Source organism: Uloborus diversus, chromosome 10, assembly GCF_026930045.1.
Source record: "Uloborus diversus isolate 005 chromosome 10, Udiv.v.3.1, whole genome shotgun sequence".
NCBI lineage: Eukaryota > Metazoa > Arthropoda > Arachnida > Araneae > Uloboridae > Uloborus > Uloborus diversus.
In genome coordinates this window covers 122,326,570-122,350,122 of record NC_072740.1, presented here as the reverse complement: position 1 = coordinate 122,350,122, position 23,553 = coordinate 122,326,570, and the positions used below count along the sequence as shown (strand labels likewise).

General features: G+C 34.8%; 1 protein-coding gene across 1 annotated transcript in view; it reads left to right on the top strand.

Annotated features, from left to right (window-relative positions):
* The first annotated feature begins 3,331 nt into the window (after positions 1-3,331).
* Positions 3,332-23,553, top strand: part of LOC129231471 (uncharacterized) — a 37,139-nt gene continuing 16,917 nt past the window's right edge. Inside the window, exon 1 of the mRNA XM_054865796.1 lies at positions 3,332-3,566. Coding sequence (XP_054721771.1) covers positions 3,392-3,566 — 175 coding nt within the window. The 5' untranslated portion in view covers positions 3,332-3,391. The remainder of the gene's footprint in view (positions 3,567-23,553) is intronic.

Sequence of the window (23,553 nt, the reverse complement as noted above, 5' to 3'; positions counted from 1 at the left end):
AAGTTCCTAACATAGAGTAAATATAATTTCCTTTTTTTTCTTTTTCTTTTTTTTTTTTCAGATTTTTTTAAGAATTTTCATTAAAAAAAATTATGTTTGGAAAATGTCAGGTTTTTGGAGAATTACCCATAGTTGTTTTTATGATATTATTGAGTAGTAAGTGAGCAATTTTAGTTGGATTAAAATGGAACACGTGTACTTGTGACTTGCATCCCTTATGAACAAGAGATTAATAACTATCGTGATATGTATTGTAGCTTTTTTAGTATATTTTGGAGTTTGTATTTTTTGATTAATTAAATTAATTTATTTTTAAAGTGGTGGTGGAGGTAGGGGGGGGGGGTGACTGAAAGCAGTGGCGTATATATGTTTGTATTTTGGAGAGGGCCCATATAACCAGATTAGCTCCCCCCTCCCCACTTTTTTTGTAATTTCAATTTTTTTTTTTTTTTTTTTTTTTGAAGGGGGTAGCAACATTGCCCTGATCTTTTTTTCGAAGTGAGGCAAGGACTTCATACTGTCACCTATTGGCGCAACCAAAAAATATTGATAGGAGGGCACTCTTAAGAAATTCTCGCTTTCGGTGGGAGGGGGTGGAGGGAGGTCCGGGGGTTCTCCCCCGGAAATCTTTTTGGAATTATAATTCTAAGAACGCAGTTCTAGATGGTTTTTGGAATGCTATGGGGAGTAAAAAATCGGGGGGGGGGGGAGAGGGGGCGGTCTTCTGCGGAAATTTTTAGAAATTGAAATCTTTAAAACGCCGTTAGAGGCTATATTTTTTAACGTTAGTGTAATGAAAGGAATGGGGCTTTTTAAAGTTGCCCTCGCTTGTTTTTTTTTTTTTTTTTTTTTTTTTAATAGAACGAAATCCACGACCCCTCCGCTCAACTTTTCGAAATTGGAGTTCTAAAAACGTAGTTTCGGAATAACTTCATTGATGTTACGGGCAGGGCAGTTCTGGGGCTCTCCCTAAAAACTATTTTGAAATTTAAGTCCTAAAAAACGAAGTTTCAAAGAAATATTCAGTGATTTTAGATAGAGGGATTTGAACGCTCTCCATCTTAAATTTTTCGAAACGAGTTTTTTCACTTTCAGATATCATACGGGAGCAGTCGGACCCTCCGTCCGAAATTTTTTCGTAATTGAAGTCTTAAAACCGTGACTGTGGACCATATTTGGTAACGTTATAGGGGCTCGGTCGTTTTTCGAAATTGAAGCTCCATAAAAGCAATCTTAAACGACTTTCGATACTTTCAGAAGGCAAAGTGTTTCGTATTGTCTATTGAAAATTTTTTGACAGTGAAGCCCTGAAAACGAGGTTTGAGAAGCTCTTTAATGGTTTTAGTGGATGGAGGGGGCTTGCAAAGTGTAGCATTTTGAAAACTTTCATATTTTTAGACCGACTAAGAAAAATAAAAAATACTTTAAAATGGGGTGAGGGGGGGGTGAAAGAAATATGAGGTGTTGGACGAAATAAACTGATAAATAGTCAGTAACTTTTAATTTCTTTAATTTTAAGGTTCTTTGGTTCTTTTCAAAAGCAATTCAAACTTTTTCTTTAATATTAGGCATCTTTGGAAAGGAAGAACTTAAGAATCCTTCTCTGAAAGGTAAAACGCAGTTTCATGTCATCTTTGGAGACGTTTAGACGAAAGGAGAGGTTTAAGGGATCTTTTTCCGAAGCTTTTCAAAATTGAAATCTAAAAAGGCACAATTTCAGACTATTTTTTGTAATAACCTTAATGAAGGGGTGTTTGTTCGGGGACCCTCCTCAGGAAATGTTATGAAATTGATATCTGAAAAACGCCTAAATAAATGCGTCTTTAGGACGTCAATTTCTATCATTACTCCAAACGAACAACTGAAAATTATTTTGAATGTCTTGCTGGGGACGCTAGTTAAACAGAGAAACATTTTGAAGACCCTTCTTTTCAGACAGACTAGGAAGGAAAAAAAAGAGGAGGGGGTGGAGAGGGGAACTGAATTTGCTAAGCAATAAGCTGCATTTGTTTAAAAAAAATTAAATTTAAAGATATCTTTTTGGAAGAATTGAAATATTTTTCCCAACATAATTTGCTTTTCTTTTTGTTGAAATAATCTCACTTTCCGAAGACACGTTGTTTTCTTGAGTAAGGGGTACAGATCCCCTGACCCCTTTTGAACACAATTGCCTAGTACCAGCCCAGCTAACGCAAGGTTCCCAAACTTTAATGATTCGCGCGGCACCCTTTGAAGAATTAAAATTTTCTCACAGCATTCTATAGTCCCTTCGCGGCACCCCTCACCTCCCCCTGCGGCACCCAGTTCGGAAATCTCTGATCTAGCTTTTTATAATTTTTACTATCTCTATCATAATTATTCTTTTTTTTAAACCAAAAATAACTAACTACCTTTAGCAAAAAAAAAAAAAAAAAAATCCAGATTTTGGAGGGAGCCCGGGCCCCCTCAGCCCCTCCCTTATATACGCCCTTGACTGAAAGTGCACCTTTTGTACCTTCTACCAACGAAATGGGCATCAAAAAGGGGTTAATAATTTTAGTGATACATTTTGTAATTTTAAAAAATATTTTGCAGTTGTCCATTTTTAATTAATTAAATTTTGTTTTTAAAAGCCAGGGAAGGCGAACGTGCATCCCCTTTCTCCGGCTTTTATAGAAATATTCATGACATTTTTTTTTCGTTAATGCATTTCGTATTTATATCCTTCTTCAGAAAAGTATATTTTATTTTTAAAGCTGTCGGTGAAAGTAGCAGCCTCTTGTATCCCTCTGCCGGCGCTCTAAGATTGGTATTTTTCGTGATGCGTTTTTTTAATTGTTTTAAAAGTAAAGTTTTTGTAAATTGTTTATTAATTTAATTAGTAGTATTATTAAAAGGAAAATTTTAGTTAGAAAAAAATATGACGCAAATTTATCTTTATTTAATTTTTTAACGCCAGGGGGTGCAAGTGATTTATGACAGATCAAAGGACCCTATATGCATACTATGTGCAAAAGGATTCCTTCAAACTGTTTGTGAGAAGAAAAGCGATGTACCAAATAATGCATTCTAATGTACCAGTTTTTTTTTCTTCAAATCAGAGTGGTTGAAATAAAAAAAGGTGAAAGTTGTATTAAGGAAAATCAAATGGGCAATTTTTGTTTAAAAACTTGATCTTCCATGATGCATTTTAAACTCTATTGACATTACTCGCTTTTGATATTAGAATTATGTTTTGCGCTGCTAATAGATGGCAGCACATACTATGAACCGCATTCTTTCTAAAAAAAAAGAGAACGATTTGCTCTAGCTTTTCCCATCTGTCCCTCTTTTAAGAAAAGTGTCAGACGACTCTTGCAAGAGGAAGAAAGGCAGCGGGTTAGTCGTACACGGGCTAACACAAAAAACAGTCATGGGTATACAGCTGGGAGAGCCTTCTTCTTCGTCATCTTTGGCAAATTCTGATACTCTAGGAGAAGCAGCTATTATTCTGATAGCTATCGGATCTGTGTTGATTGTACTGTGTGCAGCTTCAATCATTTACGGGCTTCATCGCCGTAGAAGACATGTCGCTTTGACGACTGCAGGTATGTTGCTGCCCTTTAAATTTCTGTCACATTCCTTTATATTTCTTGTTCCGTATCTGCATTATGATTGCTGTAACTATATCACCAATATAACCAACCGTTACTGAAACAAAAGTAATCGTTTACGTCCGTTATTTTTGTGGCACCAACCTTCAGACACCCCATTTCCAAGTTCCTGCCCTCAAAACATAAATCATCTTCCGCCAACCATAAACATAAACAGTGATCACTGAAGGCCTGTCGAAATCCTTTTGTATACTATTACGTCGTCTCTTTTATGTATGTAGATTACCGCGGCTCACATTTCATCAACTATATATGTCGTAGTTTCTGCGCATAAAAATGTTATGTTTACTTTTAAATATTTATTTTTACGAAATGAAACAAAGTTGCGTTAAATGTAGTGGAGTGTTTTTTTTTTTTTATTAATCCCTTTTACTCTTATTCGAATAAATAAATTTATCGAAGAAGCTAGTTAAAGAAGGTTTTTAATTTTTTATTTTAACATCAAATCGACTTTTCCAGTGAAATCGAGAGGCTTTTTTTTTTTTTTTTTTTTAATTTATTCCTTTAAAAAATGAGTGTCTTACAACTAACTCATGTCTACCGTACATCGACTTTCGTCTTTAAAAATTATGTTATGTTTTAATTAGAAGTGGATGCTTGAAATGTCAATGGGTGATGGTAGGTGAACCGTTTTGTTTTATGGATAGATTTTGCTGCTTATTTGACCGAAGAATAACAACCGACTTTTCACTAAATATATAGCTAAGGCATCTCCCACCCTTCACGAGTTTTTCTTAACAAATAAAAAAAAAAAAAAAAACAAATAAAACGGTAAGAAAAACAAATAAATAAACAATCAAGAAAATATAACATCGGGAAAGCTATCCTACCACTGACACTGGCTTTTACAAAACTATCAAAACACACGCACGCACACATATATATTTAAAGCGGGCTGGTCTATTAAACTTGTTAAAAAGATCTTGCGATATAGAAAGGGCACAATGACTTTCATAAAGGGCATGATTTCATGTAAAATGAATAATAAACTACATATATATACCGAAAAACCAGAAGTCTTTATTTTCAAACTCTCTAAAATAAAGAAAAACAGTTTATTACTACTATTATTACCATAGTTTTCACTAAATACATAACTTTGGCCTGCCAAAGCTGTACATGATTTTTTTTTTTTTTTTTTTTTTTTTTTTTTTTTTTTGCGGGGGGAGGGGAGGAAAAAGAGGGAAACAAAGCAAACAAGTAATCAAGTAAAGACTATGTCAGTAAAGTGATCAGAAGGGTGGTTTCTTCTTCCACTGTTCCACTAGCTTTTACAAAAATTTAAAAGAAAAACACCCCACACAAAATAATAATATTGGCTCTAAAACTTATAAAAAATGAATATTTTAATGAAAAAAGAATTATTTTTCCACAATGAGATTGAGAGTCTACATGTATACTGAATCCCAAAGTCTTTTATTTTCCACTCCTCCGAAAATGAAGAACAATTTACTTATGTTGTTATTGTTATTATTATTTTTTTTTCCGCCAAACATACTAATTGGGCACCTTTCATCTTTTGCAAGCTTACCTTCTTAAACGAAAAAAATAAATAAATAAATAATAAAAATAAAGAAATAAATAAAAAGAAGGAAAACAAGAGAAACAAGCAGTAAACAAAAAGATAAACATCGGTAAAGCGATCATGCAAGACACTGCCAACTTACTTGTTCCGACATTTACTTTTTGTCTGTGTTATGAATTCATTGAAATTAGTTCAAACATTTAATCTTATTCATCTCTTTGCTACTCATTCATTCGAAATTGGCCATTTTCCTTGCTTAGTGTCTTGAAAAACCAAAATGTTCGGCTCGGCATCATTTTAAAAACGCGTTGAAGTATATTTAAAAAATGGGAAGCAAGTACGTTGTAAAAGAATGAAAATAAATAATAACAATTTTCGTATTTATTTACAAGGATGGTTCGTTTTTGCGATCGCTATGTTTGTATAAGTTGAAATGTTATGGGTTTTTCTGCTTTTTTCCTCTTCATTTTTGTGACTGTTATTTTATAAAACGCTCTGTTTTAAAAAACAAACCTTTTGATTTTCCCTTATAGGTTTTTTTTTGTGCTGTTGTTGCTTTCAGTATCTTAAACGAACTTGAAATTTTACGCTGTGCATATTCGGAAAATTTTAATATCCGGAGTTCCAGTTTCTGGGAGTTAGATCCTCCCTTGATGCACAAAAACCGACTGTGCATGGGTAGAAATCAGCTTGTGTTATGTAACGTTTCAGTGTATTAGTAGTTCAGTCAGTGAATATATTGTACCGAGCAAAATGTGGGGAAGATATTTTTAAAAATTTTTACATATTAGTGCCAATATAAAAAAAAGCAAGTTATCCAATATGAACGATCAATATGAAGTTTTGAGTCCGAAAAAACACGAAAATTTATGACTTTTTGTAGGTTTTTCGAAACATCTCAGAAATGGTTAAGTTTTGAAAATTCTCTTATTTAACAGTTACAGAGGATTAAATTTTACAATTACGATACTTTTGTAGCATGATGAATAGCAAGCGCGGTATAACATCTTGAAAATCGGCATTGCTTTTCAACAACAAAATTGAAGTGCATGAAAGCGCCGCTAGTTGTGTGACCTTGGATGGAAATAATGTGTATCGTATCTGACGGAGAGGGAGGGTTCATTATCAATATTAAAACCGTCATTTATGCTCGATTGTCTACGATTTTTGCTTATTAGCACCTTAACATTTAATCATTCACATTTATATACAAACATCGCATTATTAGTAACACTGCGCGGCAAAAAAAAAAAAATGCTTTTGACACAGTTCTTGTTAATTCTAATGTTAAACGATCCCTCAAGTCTAAAATTGATCACAGTCCCCCCCCATCACCCACCCCTTTTTAGTGATAGCTCCCTCCCCCCATTCGTTTCAGTTTCCTCAGTTTCAAATGATAAATAGTAAGCTCTCTGCAGCTGTTTGAAAATGGACAGTTTTCCTCAAACCCGGGGAGGGGGGGGACATTTACTCCTTATAAATAATGCACATCTGTACCAGATCAACTTTTGCGTGTCTGTAATCCTATCTCCTCAATGTCTACCAGGGCAATACTGGCTGGCATCATTGAAACATCCACGGGAAACCATTCCTCCCTGTCTCTCCTCGGAGACAAGTGATTGGAAATCACAGGTCCTGAGTAGATCACCATTCCATGGATGTCCTAAGGACATCTGGGATAAAAGCATTAAAATCATCAATTGTCACCCGCCGCAAGCGGCATTCAGTCACCGCAGGTTGCGAACGGGTTTTGGTAAGCAAAACAAACAGGGGGTGTAGCCCCCAAGTATTTTAATAAAAATTTTACTGGATCCTTTAGTTTTGCGAGAGTTTTTCAACATTTTTCGTTTCTTGCTTCCCATTTTTCTACCCCCCCCCCCCCCCCCACCGGCCACACATTAGCAATTCTGGTCTGCCAGATGTAGTCCTCATCAGACTCCAATTAGAGACGATGTACAGTATTGTGTAACTGGAATTCATGTACACGCATTTATTTGCAGCATATAATATTCAGATTACAACTTTATAACTAACAAAAATGCAATATTTGTAAGAAAAAAAAAATCCAGAAAGACATCATTTTTATGATTTTTCAAATATTTTAGGGGGGAATACTCCCATGAGTCTCCCTCCTTGCTGCAAATATCCTTGCTTTTGAACTTTTTGCCTCTCTATGTCCTTGGAAGAAAGTTACTTGTTAATATAATGCTCGGCTACACCCCTCCTCCTCCAAATAAAAATAACAGCTGAGAAAATGGGGATACTGTCAATAAAAACGATTGGGAAAACGGTGTAGGAAGATTTGGATTAAGGGTGTCATTTTACTTAAGAATCAGCAAGTGCATTTTGAGAGTATTTAAATGTTAGGGTACTAACAAGCAAAAATTTCTGACAATTCAACATAAATGACGGTTTAGTATTGATATAAAACTCTTCCTCTCCGTCAGCCACGAAACACACATTATTTCCAAGTTCTAAGGTCATGCAACTAGTGGCTTTTTAATATGCACTTTAATTTTGTTGTTGGAAAGAAATTTCAGCTCCCCCCCCCCCAAGAAGTTGTAACGCGCTTGCTCTTAACGCTACGAAAAGGTTGTAAGAAATTTTATCCTTTTCATACAAAATTATTTTTCTAAACTCAACCATTTCTGAGATATTTCGGAAACCCAACAAAAAGTCACAGATTTTCTTGGTTTTTCGGCCCCCAAAACTTCCTCCGGAATCGTTTATCTTGGATAACTCGTTTTTTTTTTTCATATTGGCACTAATGTTTACAAATTAAAAATTACGTATACCCCACCTTTTGCAAAGCAAGCCTACCTGTTAACTGGACTACAGGCCCTTTTAACGTTTCGAAACAAATGCGCGAAGAAAACAGGGGAAAACGGAACCTACTTGCGTGATTTCATGAGAGAGTCAATTTGGAAAGTGAAAAAGAGTGGCGTGCTCCGGCGCCACCAGACGTGGCTCCAAGGGAGGGGCAGGGGGGGCAAATGCCCCCCTGTCGGAAACGTCTTGCCCCCCCGTCTGGGAAAATTTAGTATTTCGTCGGGGAATCTGTTTGCTTTGGCGTTTATCGTAAATGATAAATATTTTCTCATATATGAACTCGAAAAAAAAATTAGTAGAAAAAAGTAGAAGTCTCTTTATATATATATATATATATATATATATATATATATAAAGGAAAAAAAAACTATCCCCTTTGAGGCAAGGTTAGCAAGAGTCCGTATAACGTCGTCCAGATGGTGACAAAGTATAGCTATTGCTTCGGGGGAAATGGTGTGTTTTGATCCTTGAAATTTCTGTTTGTAGATGCAGGGTGTCGATGAGCTGGCTTTGGCCTCAGGGTGTTACCATCCCCGTCCCTGCAGAATGTAGTGGTGATTACCGGTCAGACCTAAGGCGTCGTCATCGGATTTACGAGACAAATACATACCGAATGACAATAGCCAAGACAAGACGAGCTAAGGAGACAAGAGAGGAGGGGGGGAGGTTGTCATCGGAGAAAAAACATGCTGCGAAGATGTTTGCTTTTCTATTACATTCGCTAAAGAGCTCTTCATCTGCATGTCAAGTGTGCAGACGCACTCATTGATGCGTCTTAAAGTACTTCTCTGGGTAAATGATTGCAATATTATCTTTCATTTTCACTCAGAAGTTACAAGTAAGTTATTACTATAGTTATTCACAATTTATTTGATTATTGTTGAATTATTCTCCAACGAAACATATCGATGAGTAAACGATCCTTTTACCTTATACAAGGAAGTGTACTAAAGCAGATTTAATGTTTTAATTTTTTAGTGTAATGATGTCTTGTCGGCAAATGCTAAATGCAGGAAAAAAATTCTTTGGACTAATATAATAAAAGCAAATAGATGTTTAACGTTTTAAATACATTTTTCTCAAAAACTTATATTGATCTTGTTTGCAGGCTGCATAATAGTTTTGCTGGGAATGAAGAAGAAATGAGAATGATTTACTAAACATCGGGTTTTTGGCGCAACTAAACAATCATTGGATTATTAAACGTCGAGTTGGGTAATGCATCAGGTTTGGGTTCTTTTTGAGAAAAATGTTAAAAGCAATTGGAAACATACATTTTTCTTCCAAATTTAATTTTATTCAGATGTTATCATGTAGTCGAAACTCGTGTTTCTAACTTGAAGTGAAACCTTCAAAAAGCTGCGCTTAGCTTAGACCACTGTAATCATTTGATCGGACCAAGTCCAGTTCAAAAGTCAACATTGCTCTTTCGAGATCGATCAAACCAACTTACAGACTGATACCAGACTCAGTCTTGTTTAAGTTTTTTTTTTTTTGCAAGCTATGTTCTATTTTTTTTTTAATATGCTTTTTTTCAAGCACTAAAATGGTGTAAAAAAGCAGTGCTGCGCAGTCGGAGTTGGACAAATTTTGGAGACAAGGAGTTAGGAGTCTGAGTCAGAATTTGTAGGTTAAAAATTCCAAGAGTCGGAGTCGGATTCATTTTCCCTCAATACTTGTAACACTGCCAATGATTGCGGGGTCGGAGTGAGAGTTGGAGTCGAACTGATAAAGGAGCCGGAGTTGAATTGTTTGTCGGTGAGTTGGAGGGGTGATTAAAAACTAATTGTATCGAAAGCCAATGTGAGCAAGAAGCAATGCGTTGTCTTTTCGTTTCACGCGCTGTTTCTCTCTGTCGACTGCTGTCATTGGTTTTTGCGAATCAAAAACAATTTTTACTGTGTATTATCTTAATTTTTGAAAGAGTTTATAACTTAAAAAAAGGTTTGTTTGCCTATTTCTGTCTTGATATTTTTGTAGTTCCAACTACATCTTATAAGGTTTCAAAATGCAGAATTTTATATCTATTTTTCAAAATTTCCTCCAGGGGAGAAACCCTCCGACCCCCTACAATTGGGGATATTCTATACTGCACTTAAAGCGGAGTCTTGGGTTACTCTCTTGATACTGTTCCCCTCTGAAGGTCAATCAAAAAAAGTACATCAAAAAAAAAATATATATATATTAAAGCACGATCAAAAAAGTAAAAATATTGCTATATGTATCAGATGAAAGAGACAGACAGAGTAAAGGAGAAAAAAATTAAAAAAAAAAACCTCTTACACCACCGAGAGAAACGTTTTTAAAACTACAAAAGGGGTCCCATACCTAAAATAGCTTAGGGCCCCGTTAAGTCTGAATCCGTCCCTGAGTTGGAGTCGGCCATTTTCCCTCCGACTCCGTAGATCTGCAAAAAGGGTCCATGTAGATAAACTTTGGGGTAAGACTTAGAATTTACATTACCCCCCCCCCCCCCTTAGTCTGGAAAGTGAATTAAAACTTAAAATTTCAAAGTATGACAGATTTCAACTGGCAGGCTAAATAAAAAGTTTGAAACTAATGGTTATGTATTTTCGAATTATAAAAGCTTCAAAAGATTTGAAAAATAAAAAAAGTTAAGTATATAGTTAATTAAAAAAAATTAAAAATCTTACACAAGAGAAAACTGGTGCAATTAATGTTAATCACTTTGATACTTAATAAGTTTGTTTCTGGCGTAATATCGTCGGCACCATGATGAACTACCGAATGTGAAAACTGGCTCTTTTCAGGAGAGCCAAAACAATATTTTTGTCCACCAGACGCGTTCAGTTATTTTCAATGTTTTAATTTTTGTAAGTAACATTAAGTGTAAATCTTATTGTTTGATGTACAGTAAACTCTCGATTATCCACGAGCGGATTATTGCGGGGTGGATTATCCGCGAAAGTCTCGGAAAAAGAAAAAGAAAAAATTAAATTTTTGTGGAGAAAATTTTTGTTCTTCAAAAACAAGGATCTGAAATCAATTCGTCCTAGATTTTTTTTTCCCTTTCCCACGACAAGTGCTCCTTCTCAAAAAACGTGAAAGTCGTTATGCATTGTCATCAACTTCTTTTTGACACGTGCCTCAAGGGAAAACGTTCAGCTGATTTCGGTAAAACACATGTGTTTACTGAAGACCCCTAGTTTATCCCCTAAGGAGCGTAAGACATTAATATATACCGGTTTTTAAGGGAAGTCTGGTATCATTCCTTATCACCTGTTCCGATTGAGAATGGTTTGGGGTGATCTTTTTTGTTGTGGTCACTGTTTTCACTTCTGAGCTGTTGAGTGTTTTAGGTCGACGGAAAGTTCCTACTCATGATTTAAATTCTAGTTTATTCTAGTTCTGTAGAACTTGAAAAACAAATAATTTTTAATGCCGCATCTCTTTTAAACGTATCACGTTTTATTTATAATACAATCATTTTCAAGCAAAAGATAATTTCTGTCTTCTTTACCTCTGGTTTTAAACCTTTTTCGGATTGTCCACGATTTTCGTTATCCGCGATACCTGGGCCACTCAATTCCGTGGATAATCGGAAGTGTACTGTAGTAATAGCCCTTTTTAAGTACTACGGCAAACCATTCAATTTGAAAAACGAGATTCCCGATTTTTCACCTTCGTTTGTTACTGAGTTTAGCATGATACCGACCATATTATCAAGTTTCGTTTTTTTTTTTTGGGGGGGGGGGATTACGCAAAGCACACACACACACAATACTTTCGCTTTGTACATTCAAAAACTTAGAATCAATTGTGAGGAGTTGAAGTCAAACTGATTTTGAGGTAAAGAAGTCGGAGTCAGGAGTCGAAGGTTTAAAAATTCAACAGTCGGAGTCGATCATTTTCCCTTAAAATCTGCAACCCTGCCAGTTCTTGTGGAATCAGAGTCGAAATCTCTAAAATTCCCAAAGTCGGAGTCGGTCATTTTTCTTCCGACTCCGCAGTCCTGCTTAAAACTACTGGTGAGACTATTCATTTCAATAATTAAAATCTCGCTCACTACATTTTGACTTTTATTTTCTATTTCAAACATGCTTGGGCGGCCCACACATTTTCCTACAAATAGCTGTGATTTGTACGATGATATTTTTAAAAATCTAGGAATGAAATATGTTTGCGGCCCCTATGAAACTATCATGATTATTTATTTGATTAGTCCGGCTGCTCGCCGGCTCCATCCACCACCAGCTAGGCCTAATCGATGTAGACCTTTTATTACCATAGAAATTAGTTAAAAACCGTAAAAATGTGCTCCTTTTCTAATTTTTTAGCGCAAAATTTTTATCCGTTTCCAGTTTCTATTTGTTAACAAACAAGTATTTCACTTGTAATTGGTTTTAGCAAACTAGGCTCTTCAAAAGATTTTCAATTTTTTCTCTTGATTCTACTTTTGCGCTAGCAAAACTTAGTAGTTGTGATCGTTTTCCCTTTCCCATGCTTTCCCAAGTAATCTCGGAAAAATAATATAATAAAAAAAAATATAAATAAATTTAATTTTATACGTGTTCTGACTCGCGAAGTTTATCTTAATATTTATCTTAATATAAAGCTAGGCATCGGGCTCAAGTTTCTTTTGAATTTTTTAACTTAATATTAGTTACTCTTCTACTGTTTACTTAAGATGTGGGTTTCTCTGCTCCCCAATAAATATTTTGAGCTAGTGGATGAGCACTACTATAACCTTTTGCCCTGGAGTTTCCACCCGTAAATTTGTGTGTTTATAGGGTTTGATTATGGAAGGAGGGGGGGGGAGGAACCCTCAGTATCTTAATCGGTCACTAACCCCATCACCCTAACGTTACCAAACATGACCTACAATTGCGTTTTCGATACTTTAATTTTGAAACTTTTTCGGGAGTGCACCTCGACTCTCATACTCCCTATAAAATACCGTTACAGATCTACTAAAATTTCGTTTTCAGAGCTACAATTTCGAAAATTTTCCAGGGGGAGAGCCCCCGGACCCCCCTAATTTCTACACGCACAACTAAATTCCTGTTGTTAAGTTTCTTTCTCTGCATAAAACTATGTTGAGCACACATTTATAATAATTTTACATCATGTTTAGATTTTTCGTCAAATTCTGATTCTCAGACACTTCTAGTTTATTGATCGCTCGATGACCCTGCTCACAAAAGCCTAGTTTTATGTTTTTCATTTTAAATTTAATTTTTTTCCCTACATATTTCATTTTATCTATTTTAAAATTTTTATTTTTTGCTTTTAATTTTTATAGGGAATTCGTGTTCTTAGACGCAAAGAATGATTAGTTTCTTCATCACCTGAATTGGAGGGGGGGGGGAATCTTGCAAACTAAAATTTGGCTTTGCCCCCCTGTCGGACAAGCTTGCCACCCTGTCGGGGATTTCCTAGCGCCACCACTGGGCGCCACTCGAAGCAGGGTTGGCCGAATTGGACCCAATGGGTTTTTTGAAAAAACCCATTTAAAAAAAAACCATTATTTAGCCCACTTTTGGGTTTTTTTAAATTTTCTGAGATGTTTTAAAAAAAATTAATTAATTTAAATACTTTTACAATTTAAACTTTTTATTTGTTTTTCACCACAGACAATGAACATAAAAAATGAATTTTGAACTTTAATAGTATTTCTTAACTCTTAACGGCATTAAAAAAATACTTCAAAGATTTTAAATAAATATATTTAACTTTTTTCTTTAACTGGTCAATAAATAACTCGAATTGTCTTGACCAACTCCTGTCACGTCTGATTTTCTCAATATTTGTAGATTGTACAGAGAAAACTAATCTAGTTAAAATGCTCTCATGTGAATTATTTTCTGCTAACCAACACATCACAAATCTCGAATAAAGACAAGGTACATTTTTTAGAAATGAACAGATTTTTCAAACGGTCGACAGGTACAGTATTTTCATTATCTCACGAAAAAGTTTAATATTTCTTACTCTGTACACAGAAATAGAAAAACAGGCAACATAAAATTCAAAGAAATGTCTTGATTAAGCTGGAATTCAGTAAAAAGGGATTTTAAAACTACTTGAGGTTCTACAGTAGTTTTGCATAACAAAATGAAATACAATAAAGTAAAATGCAAAAAAAAAAAATAATAATAATTAAAAACGAACAATAGATTTTATCACTCAAGAAGTAACTTTGCCTTAACTGTTGGTAATAATGAAAATTAAAAAATCTAAAACTTCACCATTCTTGGGTTTTTTCGTCTTTTATACTTTTCTTCAGAAATCGCTGAATTTTAACTAGTTTTCTAGCTTTTTTTACCCCAATACAATTTTTGCACTTTGTTTATATACTTATGCTACAAGTACCCCACATTTTCCCTAAAAAAAAGACAAAAAAACGCAACTTTAGTTGGGTTTTTTTGGGTTTTATTTAAAAAAACCACAAAAAACCCTCGGTCCATGGGCTTAAAAAAAACCTGGGTTTTTGCCAACTCTGACTCTAAGGAGTATTTTATCAAAAGGATCCTGCCACATAATTAACTTTGTGTAGTAGGGGAAAAGGGGGCACATGTGAACATGGTATGTTTTACTGGGATAACGTCAAGCAAAAAATCTGTAAAAATTCTCAAGTAATAGCAGTACCAGCCCTACTTCTTAGTCAAACTTTCAGAGCAAGGAACCAGTTTATGTTCCTAGCTTCTTTGCTTTAGCAGATACTGATGTACTTTTATCACTGTCTTCTTTGTGTTAAAACATATTTTAAACTAAATAATAAGCTAAATTTAATTATTGCAAATCATTATATGAATATTCACGTAAATTTATGCCAATGTTTAAATTTTTTAATTGAATTAAAAATTTATTTTTTGAAAATTAGTTCTAAGATAGATGACGGGGCACTTGTAAACACAACATGTAGGGGCACATGTGAACAGTTCCCACATCCTCTCGAAATATAAATTTTAGTGTAAGCTTATTATAAATGTTAAAAGGGATGTAAAGATTTATAATTATTATTTTGCTGCAATAAGTTTGTAAATTTACTGTTGATTAGTGTTGCATAATTATTAATTATGTAACAATAATTAACAGTAAATTTAAAAAATAAAAAATAATAAAATAAATTATTAATTATTTATTTTATTTATTTTTTAATTCTTTAATTACTATTTAAATAGTTGACCAAAAATTTCGTGGTATATAATATAGGTATGGAAAATAAAGACGAAATGTTTCCGTTTTTTTACTAAGTTCCGAAGTTTAGAACAATTTCAAAATTCATCATCATATTCTGTATGAAGCTTAAACGCACTATACAGGTATAACAATTTTAATGAACTTTATACAATAAAATATTCTTTGTTCTGTTTAGTCCATTAGTCCTATAAGATTTTTTCTTGTCGGTCCAGTGATTAGGACATGCTATGAAACTTTTAAATTTGACAGTGAGCACAGTTATGTAATTTGGAAAAAATATTTCTTAATGACAGTTACTGCACAATTCATACTGTACATGTACAATTCAGTTTTAACCGACACAGTATAGGTTACAAGCCCTTGAATGTAATTGGTATATACGTATATGCTTCATTATAAAGAGTTTTGCGTTGAAATATGATGCTCGTCCTGCATTTTTCAATCGTGTTCACTTGCGCCCCAAGCTTGTTCACATGTACCTCCCTATAGGGCACATGTGAAACAAGCCTCCATATAGGGACACATGTGAACAATTGAAGACATTTTAAAAAAAAATCCATAAAGTAAAGAAATAATTTTTTAAAAAATCTGAAAAAAAAAAATCCATGACACAAAAAAACACTGTTCAATCATGCGGATCCTTTTTCTGTGAGAAATTGATGATATTTTCTGAGAAATTAAGAAATGAAAAAAATTGTTCACATGTGCCCTCTTTTCCCCTTTATATTGCGCTTTCTATTGTTTGACCCTCATCGTAACATTTTAAAAAGACACTTTAAAAAGAAACTAAATTGATTTATTTCTTTTTGAAGCAAATTCCCTGTCCAATTCCCTGTTACCTTTCGTAATGAATATAATTAATATGAAGATCAAAATATGTTTACAGATGCATAGATTTTTGAAAGGAACATCAAACATAAAATTTCTCTTAGAAGGAAAATAGATTTATTCATATTCCTTTTCTTTGTCCTTGATTTATAACTATTAAAACTAGCAGAAAGTAATGTATTTTTTTTTCCAAATCCTAAATTTTTAACACGTTTCTAATTTAATTCAATTATGTACTTACTCTCGGCATCACAACAACTTTTTCCCAATAAGTGAGAAAATTTTTAATCCCGGATCGATGAAAATCAGTCGGTTGTGGACATGCACATCATGCTTCCAAGCAACATGCGATGCTTCCAGATTTTTTTCTTTTAATTTTTACTAAGTACGTAAATATATTTTTGTGCACAAAGCTCGTAGGGTAAGACCAATACGCTGCTTTTGCACTGAAAAATAAGTGAAACAATTGTGAGGAGAAATAGAATTTATGAGGAGTTTTTAAACATTTTAGAGTAGAATACCCTTATGAGTCCCTTGCTACAAATATTCATGCTTTTGAAATTTTAAATCTCTCTAGCTTCTTAGAAGAATGTTAACGGTTAACATATTGCTCCGTTTGCCTCTAAATGAAAATAATAGCTATGAAACTGATGAAAACTGAAAAAAAAAGGAGGGGGGGGGAGGGTCTCCAAAGTGTGGTGGGAGGTGGGGGGAAATGGTGGTCATATTTGGATGTTATTTTTCATGAGAATCAGCAAGAATGTTGTCAGCAGCATTTTGAGAGGGTTTATTTTCTCTCTTTTTTGCCGCACGGTGTTATCTTAAAATTGAGCAAATAAAAAAATATTACAATAAATACTCAATTGAGCTCTCGATAATTATTTCATCATAAAATTTTCTTTAGAAAGGGTGTAAACATCGTCTGTTGCAAAAGAAAAAAAAGTTTATTATTAATATTTTAATATAGTTATACACAAGGAAATAAATAGGCAGTGAATGATTTACGACATGAAGAAGTTCCTTCCAGTGCGAGAAAGTTCTTTTGCTTTTTCCCGAATGATATTTTTTTTACTTAGTCACAGCATGTGCATAGAAAACAAAATAAATTAATAAATAATAATAAAAAAAGCTCCATCTTAGATTGATGTGCCAAAAATTAGATTTTAAGGGAAATAGTGTTTTATTCTTTAAATATTTAATAAATGTGTATTTTTCATCAATAAAACCCAAAACTCAAGAATTTAAAACAAAATCCCATAAGACCAAGAACTTTACTGAAAACGCAAGATCTTGGGGGAAAACCTAATATTAAGCATTTCTAGTCTTTACCGCATGATAATTTGCATCTATGCTAATATTCTGGACGGGAAGTGGAATTTAAATATCTAAATTTATTATTAAACAGACGTTTATCCCTATTTTTTAAGTGTCCCGACTTCAGTTGGCAAGGTCTCGCTTTCCTTTTGGCCTGTAGTTGAAGGCTGCTCTAGGAAGTCTCCTCCTTTTCATACTTCAGATATAGCCATTTCAATCACTGCAGTATTGGTAAATTTTTCCACAGAGGCTAATAACCTTTAATTCTCTTCTAATATCTTCATTTTCTATTTTATCCATAAGTATGCAGCCCTTTAAAAATCTTAGGTACCGCACCTGAGCTGCTTGGATTCTTCTTCCGGCACTCAGATTCCATGTCTCTTATCCATATAAGCAAATTGGAAACTGCCTTGACCTTGTAGAATTTTAGTGGCGTTTCTTTTCCCTTGAAGGATCTTTTCGAGAGTGTCACAAGTGTAGCTTTTGTTGGGCATCGCTATCATAGTCAAAGGCGGTGCCACATCCTAGATAGGTGAAATGTTGTATTTGCTCGATACATTTGATATCAATAACGATTTTAGTTCTATTAGGCACTTTTCCTTTAAGTGCCATCGTTTTGGTTTTCGGAATTGAGATTTTCATATCATAATCTTGAAAAATTTTATGAAGTAAATAGGGTGACTTTTGAAGGTCATTTTCATTGACTGAGTTATAATTTGGTCGTCAGCAAACAGGAATATATCGACAGTAGTTGAAACACTCAGATGGATCAGAACTTATTGAAAGTTTCCATGTTCGTAAAATGTCATCAATATAAATGTTGAAGAGAGTTGGGGATAGACCACAGCCTTGTGTAGCTCATTTTGGTTTCAACTTCCTTCTTATCAATTAGTATTTTAGTATAGGGATCGAACTGGCGTGCTTGAACTAAATGCCGAGGGGTCCCTCTCTTTTGCATTATAAGAAGATGCAGTATATCTTTATCTACACGATTGAAAGTCTTTATAATCTACAAAGATGATATACGTTTCAAAGTTTTAAAAACAAAACAAAATTCTCGGTATTTCTCAATTATTTTCATCACGACAAAAGTGTTACCAATACAAGATCTGCCTCTTCTGAAACCAAGTTGTTCTTCCAGAAGTAGTGATTCCATTATTGCCATTATTCTGTTTTCAATTAGTTTATTATATAATAAGTTGCTGTCAAGCGAAAGTTAGGATGATAATATGAAGCTCTAATTTCGAAAGCGACAACTGATGACAGAGGAGGAAAAAATAATAGGGATGCACCTGTCAGGTGCGCACGACTGACTGAAAGGTTAACTGGTTCAAGAATAATCCACTTTTTGATGTTTTGTGAAACCTCAATTTCTTAATGAAAAATAAAATTTATTGTACATGTTTCAAAACTTCAAGCCGCATGAAAAGCAACCAAATAGGTCTTTACCGCTTGGAAATTTGCATCTCTCCGAATGTTCTGGATGGAAAGTGTCGTAACAAATTTTCTCATTAAACTGATGTTTATCCTATTTTTGGTATTATACTATCTTCCGAGTAACCGAAAGTTATGATGATAATGTGAAGCTGCTTCCGAAAACGTCAACTGATTTGAGAGGAGGAGAAAGTAATATGGAGTGCGTGCGATCCACTTAAAGGTTAACTGGTGAAAGAATGATAACCTCCTTGATTCTTTGTGAAACCTCCTCAATTTGTTAGTAGTAAAAATAAAATTTATTGTGTACATGTTTCAAAACATGAAGCAGCATAAAAAGCAACCGAGTGGGCCTTTGCCGCTTGGAAATTTGCATCTATGTCAATGTTCTGGGCGAAAAGTGGCGTAACGAATTTCCTCATTAAACCGATGTTTATCCCGATTTTCAAAGAGAATCGAAGCGTGGAGAAAGATACTTTCGATTGTTGCCGAAAAGAATTTTGCTCCCATTCGAAGCTATGTAGGTCAGCGGTACCTTGGAGCCATTGTAAGCGTGTGGACGTGAAGACTTGGTTCTTCTCTCATGTGGTAATTCCAGGAAGTGGGAGATCTTGTCCGCTTTCAAGATTAGAAACCTATGGATACGTACCAGATAGCGCGGCCAAAACATCGGAACCAGCAAGGATTGATTTCACCGAGCATTTTGTTTGGTGGCGAAAATGGAGCCAAAGGCTGCATTTTGTTTGCAGTAACGAGCTGGGGTAATGAACTTTCGTCGGAAATAAATTCTTATCTTTTCTCCACGGTTATCTTTAGTTTATCAACGGTGGGTGACAAATTGGATGTTAGAAATCTTAGTACTTTTTTTGAGAGAGCAACTGAAAAGATCTCAATTTTTATGTTCGAGTGAATAATGTGCTTGACTTGAGATTTGTTTGGTACTTCAGGAATGATGTCATTTTCACGTCCATCATCAAGTCACTCCATTGGAATTTGTGACTGAGAACTTTCCGTTGACGCAAAAGTGACGCAATTTTGGGAGTGGATTCTTAGCGTTAGAGCAGGGGTATTCAGTCTTTTTACACTTAGGTGAACCCTTTGAGTATACTGTTTTCTTGAAAAAAACTTCTTCATCAAAGAACAGAAACTATATCAAAGCTTAATCTTACTTAAATTGACAAGGTTGTTATTGCATTTTATTTTATCACAATGCAAACATCTTGAGGAGGTAATGAATGATGTAGATAATGGGGTTTTTCTTTTGGTTTTCTGAAATATTTTCTATGAATAATCAACAATATAAAACATATAATAAGCAATAATAAACAGTTTTTGCGACAACTAAAATTTAGGCTTTTTTATTTAGCAAATATTGATCACTTTCGGAACCCCTGTCACAGTTCCAGGAAAGTGTAGGGTTCCAGGGTTCCGTTTAAGCTAGGTCGAAAGCTTGTGCGATAGAGGAAAGTCGTAATCTTTAGACTAACGGGACATACTATATCCGGCAACAATAGTGGTAATACTAACAGCATTGAAAAGTCAATGGTTTTAAGTTTTTCTGTTTTTTGATTTCCACCCAAATACCGCAATATACTCAAAAATAAAAAATTAAAAGATTTTGTGATAGCTCGTTGGTTTTGTAGTTTTTATTTGTGTGCAGTTAAAGTTTAAAAAAAATTTTATCTTAGAAATTTTGAAAAATGTGGCATTATTGATTATATCGTTAAAAACTCGCACAAACCAGTTATGTAAACTATTTTTGTACCAGTATTGTGACAAGAAAGAACATTTAGTGGAGTCACCCACAAAAAATATCACGCTTTGAGGGGAGAGGGCTCATGAAGTTGTGACAAAAAAAATTTTCAACAAGTTTGTGACAAGGGGGAGGATGTGACAGGAAGTGTGGCACATTTGGGTTTAAACCATAAAATTTTTCTCAACAATATGTTTACGTAATATAGCGAGCATGACATGGGTATGTCAAAGAAAGTGTGACATCATTTATGGACATCCCCAATTCATATTTTAAAACAATAAGTGTTACTTCAAAAAATATTTTAAGATGTACGGCTCTTGACATCTGTGAGCGATATGCCTTCGGAATTGATTATGACCACCATTAGGATTTTACCGACTTTCAAACCATTTACGCTTCGGCCCGATAGTTAAATACAAAGTTTGACAAATCCCGGGCGACTTAAAAAATACATTGGCGACTAATTCTTTCGAAAAAAAAATCTTTCGAAAGCCTTGTTGCACTAAATTTTTTTTATAAACTTTAATAAACAATTTGTCTGGAGTTACTTTTTTTTTTCCCGGCTCCTAAGATTGTATCCTTTTTATGATCGTTGGCTTAAGATTTCCCATATTACAATGCGATACATATGCTCCATTCACTTAAATTCCTTCCTTCATTGTAATGAGGTTATGATTAAATGTGTTCTATTTCATCATAGCGTATTATATTTTTGAAGAAAAGAAACACACTCAGATTTAATAGGACTTCAAATAAGAAAGTAATCTAAGGAAGGTACGTCACTTTTTCTTTCGGAAGTGACGTGCGTATATGCTTGACTTGGCATTGATTAACAATACAAAATTGCCTTCCGTGTTGGTCTCTCGTGAGCAAAATGTTCAACATGTAAGAAATTTCGCAGAACTCGTTCTCAAATAAATAAGCGTTATTCAAACAAAAATTCTTGAAATCGTGCACTTAATAAAAAATTGCAATTTCTTTTTAGTTTCCTTCAATTAACTTTAAAATTCTAGGAAGTTCCTATTTTGTTTCGTTTTTGCAGCTTTAACAGGATTTGAAATTTCCTCCGACAGAGGACTTCACACAGATTGTCTGGCATGATCTGACAAGGAAACTATACGTTTGTGTAATAATGAACAATAACTTAAATTTGTATCATTTGAAAGAGCTTTCTGGATGCATAAAAATTATTATTCGCTCACGCGTCCCAGTTATTAAGAAATGAGGTCTTAAAATCTGCCTAAATTTTAAAAAAAGGTGCCAAATTTCACGAGATTCAGTGAGCAATGGAAAACATTTTTCACACACTTTATTGATGGGTATGTCCTACCACGTGCAGTAGGTGAAATCGTCGGAGAGAAATTGGTATCTTCAAACTCCTGCCAAGTCTTAAATTTGGCGCTTTCTTAAAGTTTTGGTAGACTTATATCTCGATTACGGGGGCACGAGGGCAAATACTTTTCGTGTCAAAAAATTTCTCGACATGCTCTTTCGATTGCAACCTATTTCAATCTTTTTTCATTTCTGCATTATTCCTCGGGTTTCTTGGTGAGGACTGTCTCAATGTTCTTTGGTTAGCTCGTGGGAATAGGAAATAAGACTTGCTTTGCGTAAAAGCATGAAATGGGGGGTCATAAAAAAATATCGTTAGCATTAGAGAGAGAGAGGGGGGGGGGGAAAGCAACTTTCGCAAATTCTTTTGAATCCTCTCAAACAACATTTTTCTCCCACTCGTCCCCTAATGTTTCTTTGCTTTCTATCTTTTTTTGGATCCTAAGGTCTTTTATTTAATTAATATGTTCGTAAATTATGTGTCAAGTCAGCCGTGGTGGGCTGATCGGTAAGGCATCGGACTTGTGACCGGAGGATTCCCAGGTTCGATCCTCGCCGGTCGAAGATCCACCGTTTTCATTGATGGTCACTGGGGGACGTTAAATATGCTCGTGGTCACAAAGTCCTCGGAGTGAAACGATATCTCTGGGGGTGCTGGGCCAGGGATTGCTCGGCTTTTGGTCTGGTTCAAAAAATCAGAGCTGTCTTCAGGGTCCCATCCAACTGGTTAAACAATAAATAGTAGTAGGTAAGGGAGACCCTAGAGTGAAAAGTGAAAAGTTTCAAATGAGAGGACCCTTCGTGGCCCAGTATGAAAATTATTGACTTGTGATTGAGGATACACTCCTGAACGTTCGGTTGAGAGTCCAAACAGCTGGTTAAGTTAATGAGCTCCCAAATTGACCGCTACCAACAACTAGAAATTCCACTCCTCCTTGCAATTAATAATTTCCTTTACTTCCCAATCGGGCTAAGAAAGATGACGTAGCTTTTTAAAACCTAGTGCAATCCCTTGATATGACATCCAGTTTTTTAAGGTTCCACCATTAAGGCGCGGATGTCAATGCCACACCAGATGGTATGCACCTGTGCTCTGACGATGCGATATTGCAATCATAAGTTAATTTGACTGAGATTGCCTGAGCCAAATAGGCACTCAAGGGATCTTGAACGTGCCTCATAATCTCGCATGCGACATGGGTGCAACGATTTTCTGAATCTCGAAAAGCCATCGACTGTCCACTTCGTCCGTAGATTATGAACCCGTGATCGAAGGTGTACTAGACCAGCACCTTCCTTCACGCCACCCAGTTGACATATCTGTAATTTAATTACACTTGTGATTTTGTCACTATTGATAAAGAAACATTGCACATTTCAAAACTACGCATTATTCTATAATAGTCAATTGCAGATGACTCAAAGTCCCTGGGGACCGGCTAAAACCTTCGAGTTATTGGTAGTTCGAATAATGGAAAGTTCCCACAGTCTTCTGAAGAGTTTGAGATCCATGAAATCTTAGAGATAAAGGGATACTCGAGTTACAGAACAGAGGTCACCGCGAGTAGATTTTGTCCGGTCTGCGGGAAGCTCACAAATTAGAAAAAAAAAAAAAAAGACATTTTTTTATTTGATAATATGCAAGTGATTCCTTTTAAGTCTTTCCAAAGAAAACTAAGCCGAGAAAATCTCAAAAACCAGCTCTGGAGTGCTAAATTGAAAAATACATTTCTTTGGCT